The 14626-nt window shown below is 40.8% G+C and overlaps 1 protein-coding gene across 3 annotated transcripts in view; it reads left to right on the forward strand.

Annotated features, from left to right (window-relative positions):
* PDE7B (phosphodiesterase 7B) overlaps nt 1-14626 on the forward strand; it is a 309365-nt gene that overhangs the window by 285175 nt on the left and 9564 nt on the right. For all 3 annotated transcript variants that reach the window (XM_025422364.3, XM_025422365.3, XM_025422366.3), the window contains 4 exons: nt 5365-5456; nt 7801-7945; nt 9838-9934; nt 14386-14466. In XM_025422364.3, the coding sequence (XP_025278149.1) occupies nt 5365-5456; nt 7801-7945; nt 9838-9934; nt 14386-14466 (415 nt within the window). The remainder of the gene's footprint in view (nt 1-5364; nt 5457-7800; nt 7946-9837; nt 9935-14385; nt 14467-14626) is intronic.

Genomic DNA, 14626 nt, shown 5'->3' on the forward strand with positions numbered 1-14626 from the left:
ATGAGAGGACCAAAGATCCCTTTAGTTCTAGCAGCCGCCATCACTAGGGTGTGACACTTGTCCTCATTGGCCAAGATGGCTGCCGGAGCTCTAGCTATTCCTCCTGCATTCCAAGCAGTAAGAGGGAAGAATGGGAAACAACAAAAGAGGCCTTTGTCAGAGAAGTCGGTTCCCTTTAAACAGGCTTCCAAGAAATCCCACACAATATTTCTGCTTATATTTATTTAATGAGTCAGAATTTAGCCAACTGATCCCACCTAACTATAAAGGAGGCTGGAAAATGTTCTCTTTGAGACAGCCATGAGACCATCTAAAAACTGACGCTCTATGGATAAGGAGAAACGGAAAACAGATTGAGGGGATGAACACCCAGGAGTCTCTGCTACACCTTACGTTTTTTACAGCGGAGACCACCAGAATGATTAATTCACGTGGTCTTTCCTTTTATGTAACATCCTCTTTCCAGTCTGTGATTACTACAACACTCATGCGACTATTTTATTTTCCTTTTGTTGTTGTTATTTGGCTATTTGATATCTCCACTATGATGTCCATGTGTCCAACAGATATCTCGAACTCAACATGTCCAAACTGAGCTCCTGTAAACCCGTTCCACCTGCAGCCTGCCCTTCCAGGTGCTCAGGCCAAAAACATTGCAGTCATCCTTATAGATCCAGGTTGCCCATTCCCACCACTTCTACCTCCGCTATCCAAGCCTCCATTAGCTATTGCCTGGATGACTGCTTTTACCCCCAAATGGCCTGCTACACCTGCTTCTACACTTACTCCCAACCAAAGTTCACTTTCAACATAGCAGCCTAAGTTATCTTATTTGAGTCTTATTTCCTTCCTCCCAAACTCCTGCAGTGGCTCCTTATTTCTCTGAGTAGAATCAAAATCTTTATAATGGCCAGAAGGCCATACATGATCTGGTCTCTCATTGTCTGTCCAACTTCTTATCCTAATACTTCCCCTTTCACACTCCCTTCTACCTCCAAGCCTTTGTTTAAATCTTACCCAATTACCTTAGCAGCCCCACTTCCAAAATCTCTCAAATTCCCACTATTCTGCTCTATTTTTTTCTTCTTTCCATGCATTGACTGTGGATGATGGATGCATTTTTTCAGAATTAAAGTTTTTATTCTGTTTATTATTTTTTATCTGTCCCTCCCCAGCCCTGCCACCACTAGTTCCTTGTCTGTTTTGTTTGTTGATATATTCAGTGCCTAGAACATAGTAAGTGCTCCTTATATTTGTTAAATGAAATCAAATAATTTGTTCAGCAACTTATTTTGCAAATTAATAGAAAGCACTTTCTCTGTGCAAGGCTCAGAGTGGAGTAGCTACAAAAGGAACAAGACAGGTTTTCTACTCACATGTAGCATATAATCTGGTAAGTACATGAATAACTTTAATATACCTCAATGGCACTGAATCTTAAGGACTCAGGACTTGAAGAATGCCCAAAAAAAGAGCTACAGTACTCAGAGCAAACCAAGTTTGCCTCTTACTGGAATGATTCCAGTGGCGTTGTGGATGGAGTATTTGAAGTGGACTTTGAAAGACAGGTGATATTGATAAGTAAACACAGAGAAATTGGTGTTTGAGGATTCTAAGCCACCTTGAAAGACATGAAACTAACAAAAGAACACTGAAAAGAGGGCAGCCCCAGTGGTGCAGCGGTTTAGCACCGCCTGTAGCCTGGGGTGTGATCCTGGAGTCCTGGGATTGAGTCCCACATTGGGCTCCCTGCATGGAGCCTGCTTCTCCCTCTGCCTCTCTCTCTTGTTCTATGTGTCTTTATGAATAAATAAATTAAAAATCTTTTTAAAAAACACTGAAAAGACAATCATATATTAATAATTTCATAATTATGTCAGTAATATGTTACCCTCTTATCAATGTGGCATCATTTATTTGGACTATAAGAACTTTATAGGAAAGGAGAGATAATGATATTCATTTGTCTCAAATGTGTAGGAACGGGATGCCAGTTGAGACAATTTTCTGAGAGCATTGAATGCTGAGTTAAAGAGTTAGGGTTAATTTATCTGATAAAGAATTCATGTAGAGTTTGGAGCAGGGCATGAGAGAAAACAGATGGCATAATCATACTGAAGTTAGGTGAACTCCTTGAATTAAGGGCAGCAATTTTGTCTTATTAGTCTTTCATCATAGCACCTGGTATATTAGTAGGTGCTCAAAAAATATTAGTTTATATTTCAACCAATGATTTGACGAGATGGTTAAAAAAAAAAAAAAAAGTCTAGTGAACAAGTCCCATTCTGGCCACTGTAGGAAGGATGGATTGAAAGAGGTTTGAATTAAGGATAAAAAAGCACTGAAATAGGTTCACTTCAGTGAAAGGAAAGGATGGGCATAAGTGACGCCATGCTAGAAGAATAGGTCTCATCAGATTTGCAGGCTAAAAGTGGCTGAGAGATTAATTCTTCCTCAATACAACTTAAATCTACTCAACTCTCAACATTCCAACTACAGGATTTTTTGCAGTGAAACCAAATTTAACGGTAAATGCAAAGATTCCAATGTGGGGTTAGAAACTAACATCTCATTAAAACAATCAACTATAGACTTTTAAAGCAGCAACTTACAGGTAATTTTTGGAAAATTAAGCATAATTGCAGGCATTCATCAGTTTATAAATGTCAAGCTTCTGAATGCTTGGATGTGGCCACACAGAGGAAATTCTTAGGAGGCAGCAAGGGGTGTGTGCAAAGCTTCGGCCTTGAGAACTGGCAGGCTTGGGCTTAAGGCCTCCCTTAACCACTCACTAACTGTGTGGCCCTGCAGAGAAACCTGAGATTGTAGTATCTGTGAGTTAATGATAAAAATAGTAGAGAGTTATGTGAGGATTGAATGAGATCATGTAAATGCCTGGCACAGAGTAGGTGCTTCATAAATGTTCATCCCCTCTGCCTTCCTTCTCTTATTCTCTGGAATCTCTAGAACTACCCCTACTTTCAACACAGTTCTGGCCAAAATATACTTTTATTTATAATGACTGCTCGATGAAAATTTGTGTTTGTAATCATGTGTTCTATTGTCTTTTATCCTGTGCCAGCTTCCAGGCTCACTCAGTTTCCTTTCCCAGAGCTCAACTCCAAATATGGTTTCACCAGCAAATTTCCCAAGTATCCTTTTATCCTGTCTTCAGGAAGATTATTAATGAAGGTGTAAAATCAGGCTGGCATGAGTAACAATGCTTAAGGCAATCCTCCAGACACTTTTGTCCTACTCAACAGGGATATGGTGTCATTTATCATTAGGTCTTGTTACAATTTTCTGGCCCCTTGAAAAACTTTTTCATGTCCACATCTGCAGGAATGAATCTTGTAAGTGAAGGCTTGTGAGCAACTGGATTAAATGTCATGACAGTATAGGACATCTGTTATATCACACTAACCTATCACTCTCTACTCTCATAAATCTTTACAATCAAAACAAATTAGTCTGGCATGTTATTTCTAATAAACATTCTCTTTTGTTGTGTATGGCTCATGCCCAAAAGGAGATAACAGACTAGTTGATAAAAGTCACCAAATCTCATCACCAGTTCAAGCATGGTCAAGTGGTGAATAAAGAATAAATAATTCCTTGGCAAGGAGAGAAATGAAGAGCAACAAAGCAGTCTATACAAGATGCTGCCTGTGAAACTCATTCTACAAAGTCTTGGAGGGAAATCATTATCTGGTTTTAAAACCAAGAACAGTTGAGGTTTTCTTGAACTTGCTTTTTCCTAATGACCCTAGACTATATCACTCATGGGGCAGGGGGAGGGGGGTTCTCTGCTCCCATCTGCTGAAGAAGAGCATTGCATGTTACAGTAGGGCATTGGGAACACAATGAAGGAATAGTTTCCAATCTCTCTCCTGGTTCCATTTAGTCTCTATATTCCTTGCTTCTTTCCTCTCAGTTTTTGTTTAAATTGTGACAAAATGAACATAATATAAAAGTTCACTCTCTTAACCATTTTTAAGTGTACAATTCAATGGTATTAAGTACATCGCCACTGACCATCTCTAGAACTCTTCATCTTGCAAAACTGAAACTTTGTGCTCATTACATAATAATTCCCTATTCCCCCAGCCCCTGGCAACCACTCTTCTTTCTGTCTCTATGAATTTGACTGCTCTGTACCTCATAAGCAGAATCATATAATACCCTATCATTTTTAACAAATGCTATCTTCCTATATTTTGTGGAAGTTTATAACCCCATTTGAAACAAAATGGAGAATAAATAAATAAGAAAAAAAAGCAAAAATATTTCCTGGGGACTAGAAGCGTTCAATTCTATAGCCATCGAGTCAGTGGCAAGGTCATAATGCTTGCTAGTTAGAATAAAACACAATGAATTGTAAGAAGTAATTGTCATTTAAACAGTTAGCTAATGTGTACATGAGCAGCATATTTAAGATAACAATAAAGTCAAAGGAGAGATGGAACATGGTAGAGGTTCCCATGAAGGAAGAAATATCAAGATCACTGAATAAGGAAGTAACTGTGGATTGAAACTCATGCCTAGGGGTGCCTGGGTCACTCAGTCAGTTTAGCGTCTGCCTTCAGCTTGGGTCATGATCCCAGAGTACTGAGATCAAGTCCCATGTCAGGTTCCCTGCTCAGTGGAGAGTCTACTTCTCCCTCTCCCTCTGCCTCTCCCCCAGTTTGTGTTCTCTCTCTCACTCACTCACTCTCTCTCAAATAAATAAATAAAATCTTGAAGAAAGAAAAGAAACTCATACCTCAAAGGCTAACTGCAATATACTGATTAGGTTATTGATAAAGCCGCTTCCATGACAGTGGTTCTCAAATTACAGTTAACAAAAATTACTTACCACAAACCTACCAAATCAAAACTGTATTGACTGGGACTCAGGAATCTGAATATGCACCAGCTGCCTGACTGGTTCAGACACAGAAGGTTCTTACCAGCATTGAGAAACAGCAGTGAGTGCAGTAGATCAGAGGCCTGCCTCGGTTCAGTAAAGTAGTATAATCTTCGATTATGTTATCCATATAGCTGCATGGTATCCATTACTACCTATTCTTACCTGCTTCACTTTTTTCTCCTGCAGTGAGTGCTACCCGACTGAGCTACCAAAAATGGGGATGGTGGCCGGAAAGAATGACCCACCAGGGTCAGCAAGCACCAGCCCTGACACTGTCCCACCTCCCACCACCATTATAAGCCTGTGGTTGTCTTGTATTTTTCTCATCTGCATCTTTGTCACCAGCTATAAACTGGCTGGAGGGAAAATAATGGCCTCAGTGAAACTGTGTTCGGTGTGGAAGATCAGACTCTGACTTCACTCTCATTTATAGCTTTAATTTTCTTTTTTTCTAGAATATGTCTGTGCTGGAGAATCACCACTGGCGATCTACAATCGGCATGCTTCGAGAATCAAGGCTTCTTGCTCACTTGCCAAAGGAAATGACGTAAGTGGTGCAGAGATGAAACGTACTAAAGTCCACGCGTTAGAGATAAGCCACTTTCTCTAGGGCATGCTCGAGACCCCAGGGTTAATGGCAGGGAGCCAGCCGGCTGGGCTTCCGGCCTGCGCCTGCTTGTCGATCAGAGGAGATTCAGTGTCAGTTACCGCAACCCAGAATCTGAATCTCTCTGTGAGCTGTGAAAGGCCCTTGGATAGTCGTCTGTGGCCTAACATCAGAAAGAAGGATAATAAACAGCTCTCAGCTTTCACACTCTTCAGCATCAATGCTCTGCTTTGTCAAATTCCTGTCTTTTATGTTAGCAACATTGTCCTTCCATGAAGCTCCAAATAATAAATATTTATCAAGAAGGAACACAGGAGATCTCAAGCTAGATTTAAGACTAGTTCAATAAAGTTTGTTTTGTAATGGCCACTCTTAGCAAAAGTAAAAGTCAGAAATTCTTTTCTGAAATGTCTTTTGTTAAGTAACTGAATTGGCCCCAGCCTTTCTTTGGCCATTAATATATCTATGTCTCTTGCATTTTAAACAGAAGGGGAAATACTAGTTTCCTGGTCCACTGTTCGTTACCCCAGGGATTTAGGCCAAGTCCTATTAAATCCAAGGCCAGTACCCCATTTTCCACATGGCCCCTCGTTAACTGCTGTAACATCTTCCAAGGCCACCACTAATTTTGAGTTCAATTAAATGCGCAGAACCCAAGATAGCTAGAGGAGAGTAGATAGATAGATCCCTGCACCTTCTTTCTGAAGGGTGCATCAGTTAAAGTCAAGTGCTAAGTTGCATCTCCACAGAAGAGGCAGTATGCCCTGGGCTCCTACATTTATTCCTGGCCCTGTGATACTATCTGGTGCTGTTTCCAAGCACCCAGAGTAATGTGACATCTGCAGGAAGAATTTCAGTTCTGATAGCGTTTTTACCTCTTAGAATGCAATAAAACCAATCATCATGCGTGGATTAAAAACCCATGCCTTTTGCTAGGACTGTTGCAAAGAGCAAAAGAACTAAATACAGAAGAACTAAAAACTCGAGTAAGAAATCAAGTAAGAAGGAGAAGAAAGGAGGAGGCTAAGTGACAGGGACAGCTAAAGAAAGAAAGAAAAGAAGGGAAAGAAGGAGAGAGAGGAGACCTAAAGGACAAAAGAAAGGAAGGACTCAGGACCGGATTTGTCTCTGTAATACTGCCTTAATCCTGCTGGTTGCTCAGTTATCTTCATATCCTGAGATTGCCTACTCATCCCTATGGATTCCAAAGAAAAATGCCATGTTTGTTACGTCTTTGTGGGATGCAGCATTATAAATCGCTTTTGTAGGAAGAATAATTGTTATGCAATAATATGAAAATGGATGGGGGGACGGTGCAGGGGTCAGCGCTTGCACTCAGCTAGCTGCCTGTACATTCGTGTTCTCAACCTGGCTGGGGACTACAAATATTTACTTTATGCCTATTCATTAAACTCTGTGTGCTCTATGCACTCTACAGAATAAAAAGGTAGAAAGTATGACACCATATACCTAAAATGTGGGGAGCAAAGGAGTAAAGAATAGGTCCATACCCAAGCAACCATCAACTTCATATAGACTGCTATCTGCAGAAGATGCTATATACCAACCTAAGTATATTTAATTTTTAAAGATTAATTTTCAAAATAGTTATAGATCTTTTCTACCGATTACTTTCTATGTGTGAGGTAAAGCTCTAGTTTGCTTATTTTTCCAAAATATCTCACCTGCCCTATTCCATTTGTCAAGTAATATATTGCTTGTGCACTGGTTTTTAATGGAGCCTTCATTACCCATTATTCTTTTTTAAGTTCCAGTATCTGTCTCCGACCTGTTTTGTTCCATTGGTGGATCTTTCCATGCCGTAGGATCAGTCACTATATTGTCTTCCTTATTATTACTGTCACTATGCCCTTTCTCTTCCTATGCCAATCTGAATGTTTGAGCTGGTTTCAACTCTTTAAAAGCACAACCCAAACTCCTGTGATTCTATCAGTCTTATTGCATCCCACCGAAAGCATGCATTTCTAGTTGATTTTCAGTTTTTAAACCCAAAGTTACCATGGAAACGTATAAACTATCACCATTTTGTACACCTAAGGCTTCAATCACACCGTACAGTTATTAGCACACCTCCTGTCCAAAGACAGAAGTAATAGTGGGTGAGAGACTCCTCCTTGGGCTCAGAGGGACAAGACTCTGTGAAACAAACAGAATCAAAGGCAGAGATGAGATTACAAGCTACTTGATGGTGGCAGAAGCAATCACCCTCCTCAAAAGGATTTGCTTTGTGTGTGTGTTTTCTCTTTCCCTCTTGTGGATGCAGACAGGATATTGAACAGCAGCTGGGCTCCTTGATCTTGGCAACAGACATCAACAGGCAGAATGAATTTTTGACCAGATTGAAAACTCACCTCCACAATAAAGATTTAAGACTGGAGGATGTACACGACAGGCACTTTATGCTTCAGGTAATCAACAGCCACTACAGAGGTGCCATCTTCGCTGAGTAAAAAATTCTTAGGGGCATGACCAGTCATTTTAGCACACGTGAAAAGGAGTATCCCCATGGTAAAAGTTAGAGCCATGGCCTAATTTATCAAAAGCTCTGAGACACATGAAATTTTTCCATGGTTTCCAAGTAAGCAAAATGGGAGTTTTGTGTTATTATGTTCCTGATGTATCACCTTTCCTTGTCTGGTAGCTGCTTTACCACAAAGTTGCCCCACTGGGCAATTGTATGTGGTAAGAATCTACCACCGTCTATGGTTTGATATAATAAAAGTGATCACTGTGATACCTGGGCGACTTTAGAAATACTGTTTCTGGGACACAAAATTAGATGATGTTAACCAGAGTAGGAACAAAATTGAAAAACAAGTAACCTTCCTTCGTGTAAAACCTATTTAATCGAACCCTGCTTTACTTTCTTTTACTCCTGAACTCATATGCTTACCAGCATGTTTATCTCATCTTACCAATTTTCGACGCCAATCAGTAAGTTCTGTTAAGCTTAATTGAATGAACTGAATCGTATCGGGCGCAACTCTTTCTGCTTCATTGCACGGCAAGAAGCCCCTTGGAACATGAGAACAAGAGGACGAGTGAACCTCAGAAGTGGGAGTCTGACCTGATGTCCAAACCAGAGCCTTTTTCTCAATCTTGTATCTTGTCTTGTCTTTTTTTCTTTCCTTTTGGCACAAAAGACTGGATGGATGGACCCTGGATTCATCTAGATAGAGCAACAGTGTTTTGTGTTCCATGCTTTCATGGTGCCCTCTGTAGCTGCCCAGAGTGCTCCATTCTTCCTAGGAAATTCCTCCCTCCCAGCTGTAGCACCATATGTCTCGCTCCTTCTTTTTTCCCAAACTAGTCTTCTAGTCTCTGAGTGCCACAGAGATCCAGGTATCTGGTTTTCATGACTCCAGCCAAATTAGGAGAGGCTGAAAGAATTGGCCCAAACATTTGAATTTCAGAAGGAAAGTTCACTGAGGCCAATGAATTCCCGACGGGCAGAGCCTGGAGGGGACTTCTGCCCCTTACCCACTCCAACACGTACTGGCATCTCCATCAACCAGGAAGTCAAGAAACAATGACATTTGTAACTTAATATGATTGGGGCTTTCCCAGATGCTAGCACTGCCAGTGATTCTGTGATGCCAAAGAACAGGGATCAAAACAAACAGACAAGGCTGGTAGTAGGTGGGGCCCAGTACCAGGAGCCAATCACAGCAGTTGGTGGTTAAGGGAGAGAATCTACTTTTCTGGGAATTCAAGGTCACCCTCTAAGAGTCAGCACTATTAACAAAAGCTGGCATCCCACACTCAGGACAGCAGGAGGGAAGCTTTCAATTTGCCTTGTGAACAACACACCCCAAGATTTGGTGTGACTTAGCTCCCTGGCTGGTGGTCTGAGCTTGCTTCTGCTCAGACACAGGCACGAGAGCACACACATGACTGAAGTGATATCCAGAGTCTGTCAATGTGGCCACTGTGAGTGAGGTCCAAGTGATCTCACTTGAGCCTGGCTGGGGCCCTGCGGCTTCCCTGCCCACCAGGGGTGGAGCGATGGAAGGAGCCAGGCCACGGCTTTCCTTGGCCTGCCCACCGCAAGCCTCCTCCAGGAAGCTGTGTGTCCTTGGACGGTGGCTCTTCACTCCTTCTCAAAGCTATAAAGTGGGAATTCTGAATGAAGGTTTTGTGCAGTGGTGAGTAAGGGCTGTTTCCTGCAGAGGCGCTCTGTCAATGCGGGCTTGGTACCATGAGGCGACTGGCGGGTGGGATGACAGCCTTGGGAGCTGAGGGGGCATTTGCTGCTGAAGGATCGTCCTCTGATCATCTCTCCCCTCCCTGTCTTTCTCAGATTGCCTTGAAGTGCGCTGACATTTGCAATCCTTGTAGAATTTGGGAGATGAGCAAGCAGTGGAGTGAAAGGGTCTGTGAAGAATTCTACAGGCAAGGTTAGTAGTGATCTGACAGCTGAGTTTTCACTGCCCCTCTTCCTGTTAGGCATTTATCCTAAACAAACAGGAAATGGCTAATCTAGGGTGACATTTGTTCTTTCATCAACTCTTATTATCCTAACCTTTCTCTTTAACTCTCTTACAAACCAGCCAGCCCTTTTCTGGAAATTATTTAAAAATAAATAACACTGTCTTACTCTGAAAACAGGTAGTAATGAGCAAAAGTGGGAGATAAATGTGTGTGTGTGTGTGTGTGTGTGCGCGCATAAAATTTTTTAATGGCTTCCCTCTGTGGATATAAGAATGTGAGGGACAGCTCGATTTGTACTCTTTCATTTTAATGAGTTTAATGCAGCCTAAAGGCTAAATGCTATTTGAGGTCAATGTTTTCTGCTCTGATGGGCCTTAGACTCCTCCCATATTTCTTCCCCTGGCTTTCTTAAATAAAGTGAATAATGAAACAGAGCACAGCTGACCAAGAATTGAGCTCATCCTCTCAAACATATTCAGTGAGAAGAGAAATGGACCCCAGTGAGGGTATAATTTTTAAGAGATTAACTTCATTCAGAAATAAGGCTATGAATGAGTGAACAGGATCTTGATGCTGGGTGGGATATGGGCCTTTAAACATAGCCTTGTTTCTTCAGGCCTGGTTTCAATGCTCAGGATGTTTGTGCAGGCACAACAGTGCCCTGATGTTAGTGACAGGATCAGGTTTGAGAGTCTAAGGACAAAATAAAGCCCAAAGTGTCCCACATACCAGCTCTGTGAGGAGGTCAAATCGCAACAGTGAGCCTTTTTGGAGAAGCTTCCATCGAAAGATGTGTCAGTGACATCGAGATAGATGGTCCCAAAGACAGAAGACAAAGCATGATTGGGTTCATGTAGGGCCAGAAGGATCTGCTCACCCTCTCTATTGCTCGGAGCAAAAGTGCTCACAGAGTGCCCATAGCTCTATATGACTTCACTTCAGTTGAGTGTGAGTGGTTAGAAGTCAAAAGATCAGTTCTTATTGCCCATGATATAAAATCTCCACCGAGAGAAAACAAAAGGAAATATGATGAAATTGGGACAGGAGGCTTAGATCAGATAAGTATTTTCTTTGTGATCTAGAAAATATTGAAATAGCAGCATGAGAGAAAGGCTAAGATCCTCGTGCTTGGAAATCAAACGATGGGACAGAAAAGAGATTCTACTCTGTCCCTCTTGGTTTTGACTCAACCATGTGCTCCTCTTGGCACTGATTGCAATTTAACCCTTTCCTTTTCTTAACATTCTATTTGAATTATGAGCCACTTGAGGCCGGGGCTGTGTCACATGGGCAGATAGAAAGGCCCACGGAGCTGGCGAATTGAAGTTATCAACTACATGGAGTGAATAGGATCACCCAAGAAAGGGAATCCATAAGATCTCTTTACCAAAACTGGCTGTTGTCCTAACAATACTTGCACGTGCTCCATTATAAGACAGAACAACCTAGAACATATGTAACTCTGACCACAAAACGTGAGCCTCCATGCACTTTGCCCTGGCATGTCTCCTGGCAGAGAAAGGAATACAGAGAGGGTATGTCAAGTCCTTTTTATTTAATAGCGTTATGGTTGAGCAGAAGTTCTGTCTGTTTAAAAGGAGAAAGAAAGACTGGACTGGTCAAACTGCCTATCCTCTCTACTGAATTAATTATTTTTAATTTTATAAGCACAATTTGTATGATTTTGGTTCATCTTGTTCGGGCTTTCAGTTTAGGATATGGGTTTCCAAAGACTGCTCATAGTCCTAGCCAAAGTATCTTTAATGATTCATGTTGCTGAGCAAAGGAAAACCTTTAAAATTAAGGGTGAAGACTTAGGGAGAAAGGAAGATGACATCCCATGAATTAGGAAAATAGCATTAAATTCTGGGACATAAATTATGATTCTGAACATCATCCAACTCCCTCCCCTCCTTGTTTTAAGGAATTAGAATCTCTGTCCTGTTGTAACCACCAATTGATATCTTCTCAATCAATCAAGATTCCCAAAAATTTTATTGAACATCTGCTTCCAGCCTTGTCTAAACTTTAGCAAAACTGTTAATTTTCCTGTGTACAAAGGCCCATGGGTTGGGGGGGGGGGGTTGTGAAAGATAAAAAGAAGTATCATTTCATAACCTCATAATAGGGACGCCTGAGGGGCTCAGTGGTTGAACATCTGCCTTTGGCTCAGATCGTGGTCCCAGGATCCTGGGATCAAGTCCCACATTGGGTTTCCCACGGGGAGCCTGCTTCTCCCTCTGCCTATGTCTCTGCTTCTCTCTGTATCTCTCTCATGAATAAATAAAAATGGAATCTTTAAAAAAAATAACCTCAAAATTTACTAGGCAGTAAATTTCCTGGAGGAGCAAAACAATGCAAATTTCCTTTTTGTATTCTCTACATTGATTCAACAAAGAATCGGAAATGTACAGTGCTTTATAAGTATGTGTTGCATAAGTAAATGAATAAATGATTTAATTGGATGACCTTTCATGGTGGAGGTCACAGAAGAAGATCTGGTGCTGAGGACATAGAATCTGAACTGAATGAGTTGGAAGATGTGCAGTGTCTTATATTTTCCAATAGGATAGCCATGAAGCACATGTGACTAGTTAAATTTTAAATAATTAAATATAATTAAATTTAAATTTTAGTTCCTCAATTTTATTGATCATATTGCAAAAAGCTACTATGGTTGGCAGTACAGAGAACATTTCCATCATTGCAGAGTCCTGTTGGACCCTGCTGGTCTGCAAAGGGAAGAGTAGAAATGGACAAAGGCATTGAAATGGGGACCTACTTCAGAGAGCAGCCTGGACCATAGAAAGTGAGAATGGAGGATTTGTGGATTTGTACACCAACCAGGCTCAAGTAGAGAACATGACAATGACAGTCATCTTAGAAAGTGCAATTGAGGCAGCATATATAATTGAAGTAGAAGAAATACTGAAGGAAGAAAACTAGCTAAGAAGCAAACACTAAAAGTGAGTTATTAATAAGCTAGAATGGAGTCAGGCAGAGTGTTAGTAGGGGATAAAAGACACTCCAAGAGAGGAATAAACAGGATTTGATGCCTCAATATGGAGGCTAAAGGGAAGGAAGAAATCAAAGACAATTCCTCCAAAGTGTCAAGCCTCACTGAAAAATCACAATTAACAGAATTATGGAGGTAAGAAGTAAAACTCATTTTAATATTAGAACTCATTTTAATATTAAATGTTGTCATGCCCTGTTCTCAGAAAGCTATCATCGTCTGGCTTCTCTGAATTCCTCAGGTTAAGCTGGACTGATGTCCTCACCTCAGTCTTAAGAATAAACCAGGGTCCAAGGGTCCAAGGGACCACAGGAGGCGTGGCTACAGGCTTAAAGCAAATGACAGAGGGTAGCATCTCATAGGTTCTAGCTCAGCTGTTAAGTGCAGACACTTTGGAGCTGGACTTTGTAGGTTGGAATCCAGGCTCCCCCCCTTTACTAGCAGTGTGACAACTTGGGTCAAAATATTTACCTTCCCTTCATCTCAATTTCTTCATCTGTAAAATGGGTTTTACAATGAAGATGTTATGGGGAGGAAATTAATTAACATATGTAAAATGCTTAGACTAGTCCCTGGCACACACTAAGCACCATATAAATGTTATATTTATATCTCCTCTAGTTGAGAGGTATATATTCACAACTGTGAACTTAACTAATGTTTCTGAGCACCAGCTTCTCTACTGATTAATCAGACTGTTTGTCCCAATGCAAAATTTACCCATAATTTTTCACCCCTGAAGGAACGACAATATATTCTGATAAAGCTTTACATGGTACATTTCTTCTTTGCTCTTCTAGCTGGCAAAGGCATCAAAGAGAAATATTTTCCCGACTTTTATACTTTTTTTAAACTTTAGTTACATGAGGTGCAGCCAAGTCAGATTAAAGGTAATAACCTTTATTTCTGCTCAATACTATAGCTACAGATGGAGATGTTCCTCAAGTGAGATTTTCTAGCACCTCACCCCCACTTCCTCCCTACTTACTATTCCTGGTTGTCCAGAGGAAACCAGACCAGGCTCAGGCAGAGTGAAAGGCAGGGGGAGCACAAAGAGAACAAAATCAGTTCTCTTAATCTGTAATTTAAAGCCAGAACTTCCATTTCATGTAGGAAATTGTTCATTACTTGTATCCTTGCTTTTATTGATCTTGGTCAAAAGTTTATTCTAGCTCCAGAGCATACCTATTTACAATGAGCCTATTGTAAATGGTCATTGACAGTCATATTTTTAAATCTTCATGGAAGCTACCAGAGCAAGCAGGTGCTAGGGAGTTCCTCATGATAAAAGGCAGTGAACGGTAATTCCCAGAATAACTTCTTTGAACTAGATCGCTAAAACTAGCAACACTCATTTTAACAAATTCTAGATTATCAATGTGTCTTCTTCTTTCTCCTTAGGGGACCTTGAACAGAAATTTGAACTGGAAATCAGTCCACTTTGTAATCAACAGAAAGATTCAATCCCTAGCATACAAATTGGTGAGTTGAATTCAGTTTTAATTTTTTTTTCAGTTTTAGTTTAACATAAATACTTTTGGCACCTCTGCCAGAGTCACAAAGAAAAGAAGATCTACACACAGCCTTTGAAAAATCCAAACTGGAGGTTTAATGAATGACTGAGTCCAAATAAACACCCTAA

Source organism: Canis lupus, chromosome 1 (assembly GCF_003254725.2).
Source record: "Canis lupus dingo isolate Sandy chromosome 1, ASM325472v2, whole genome shotgun sequence".
NCBI lineage: Eukaryota > Metazoa > Chordata > Mammalia > Carnivora > Canidae > Canis > Canis lupus.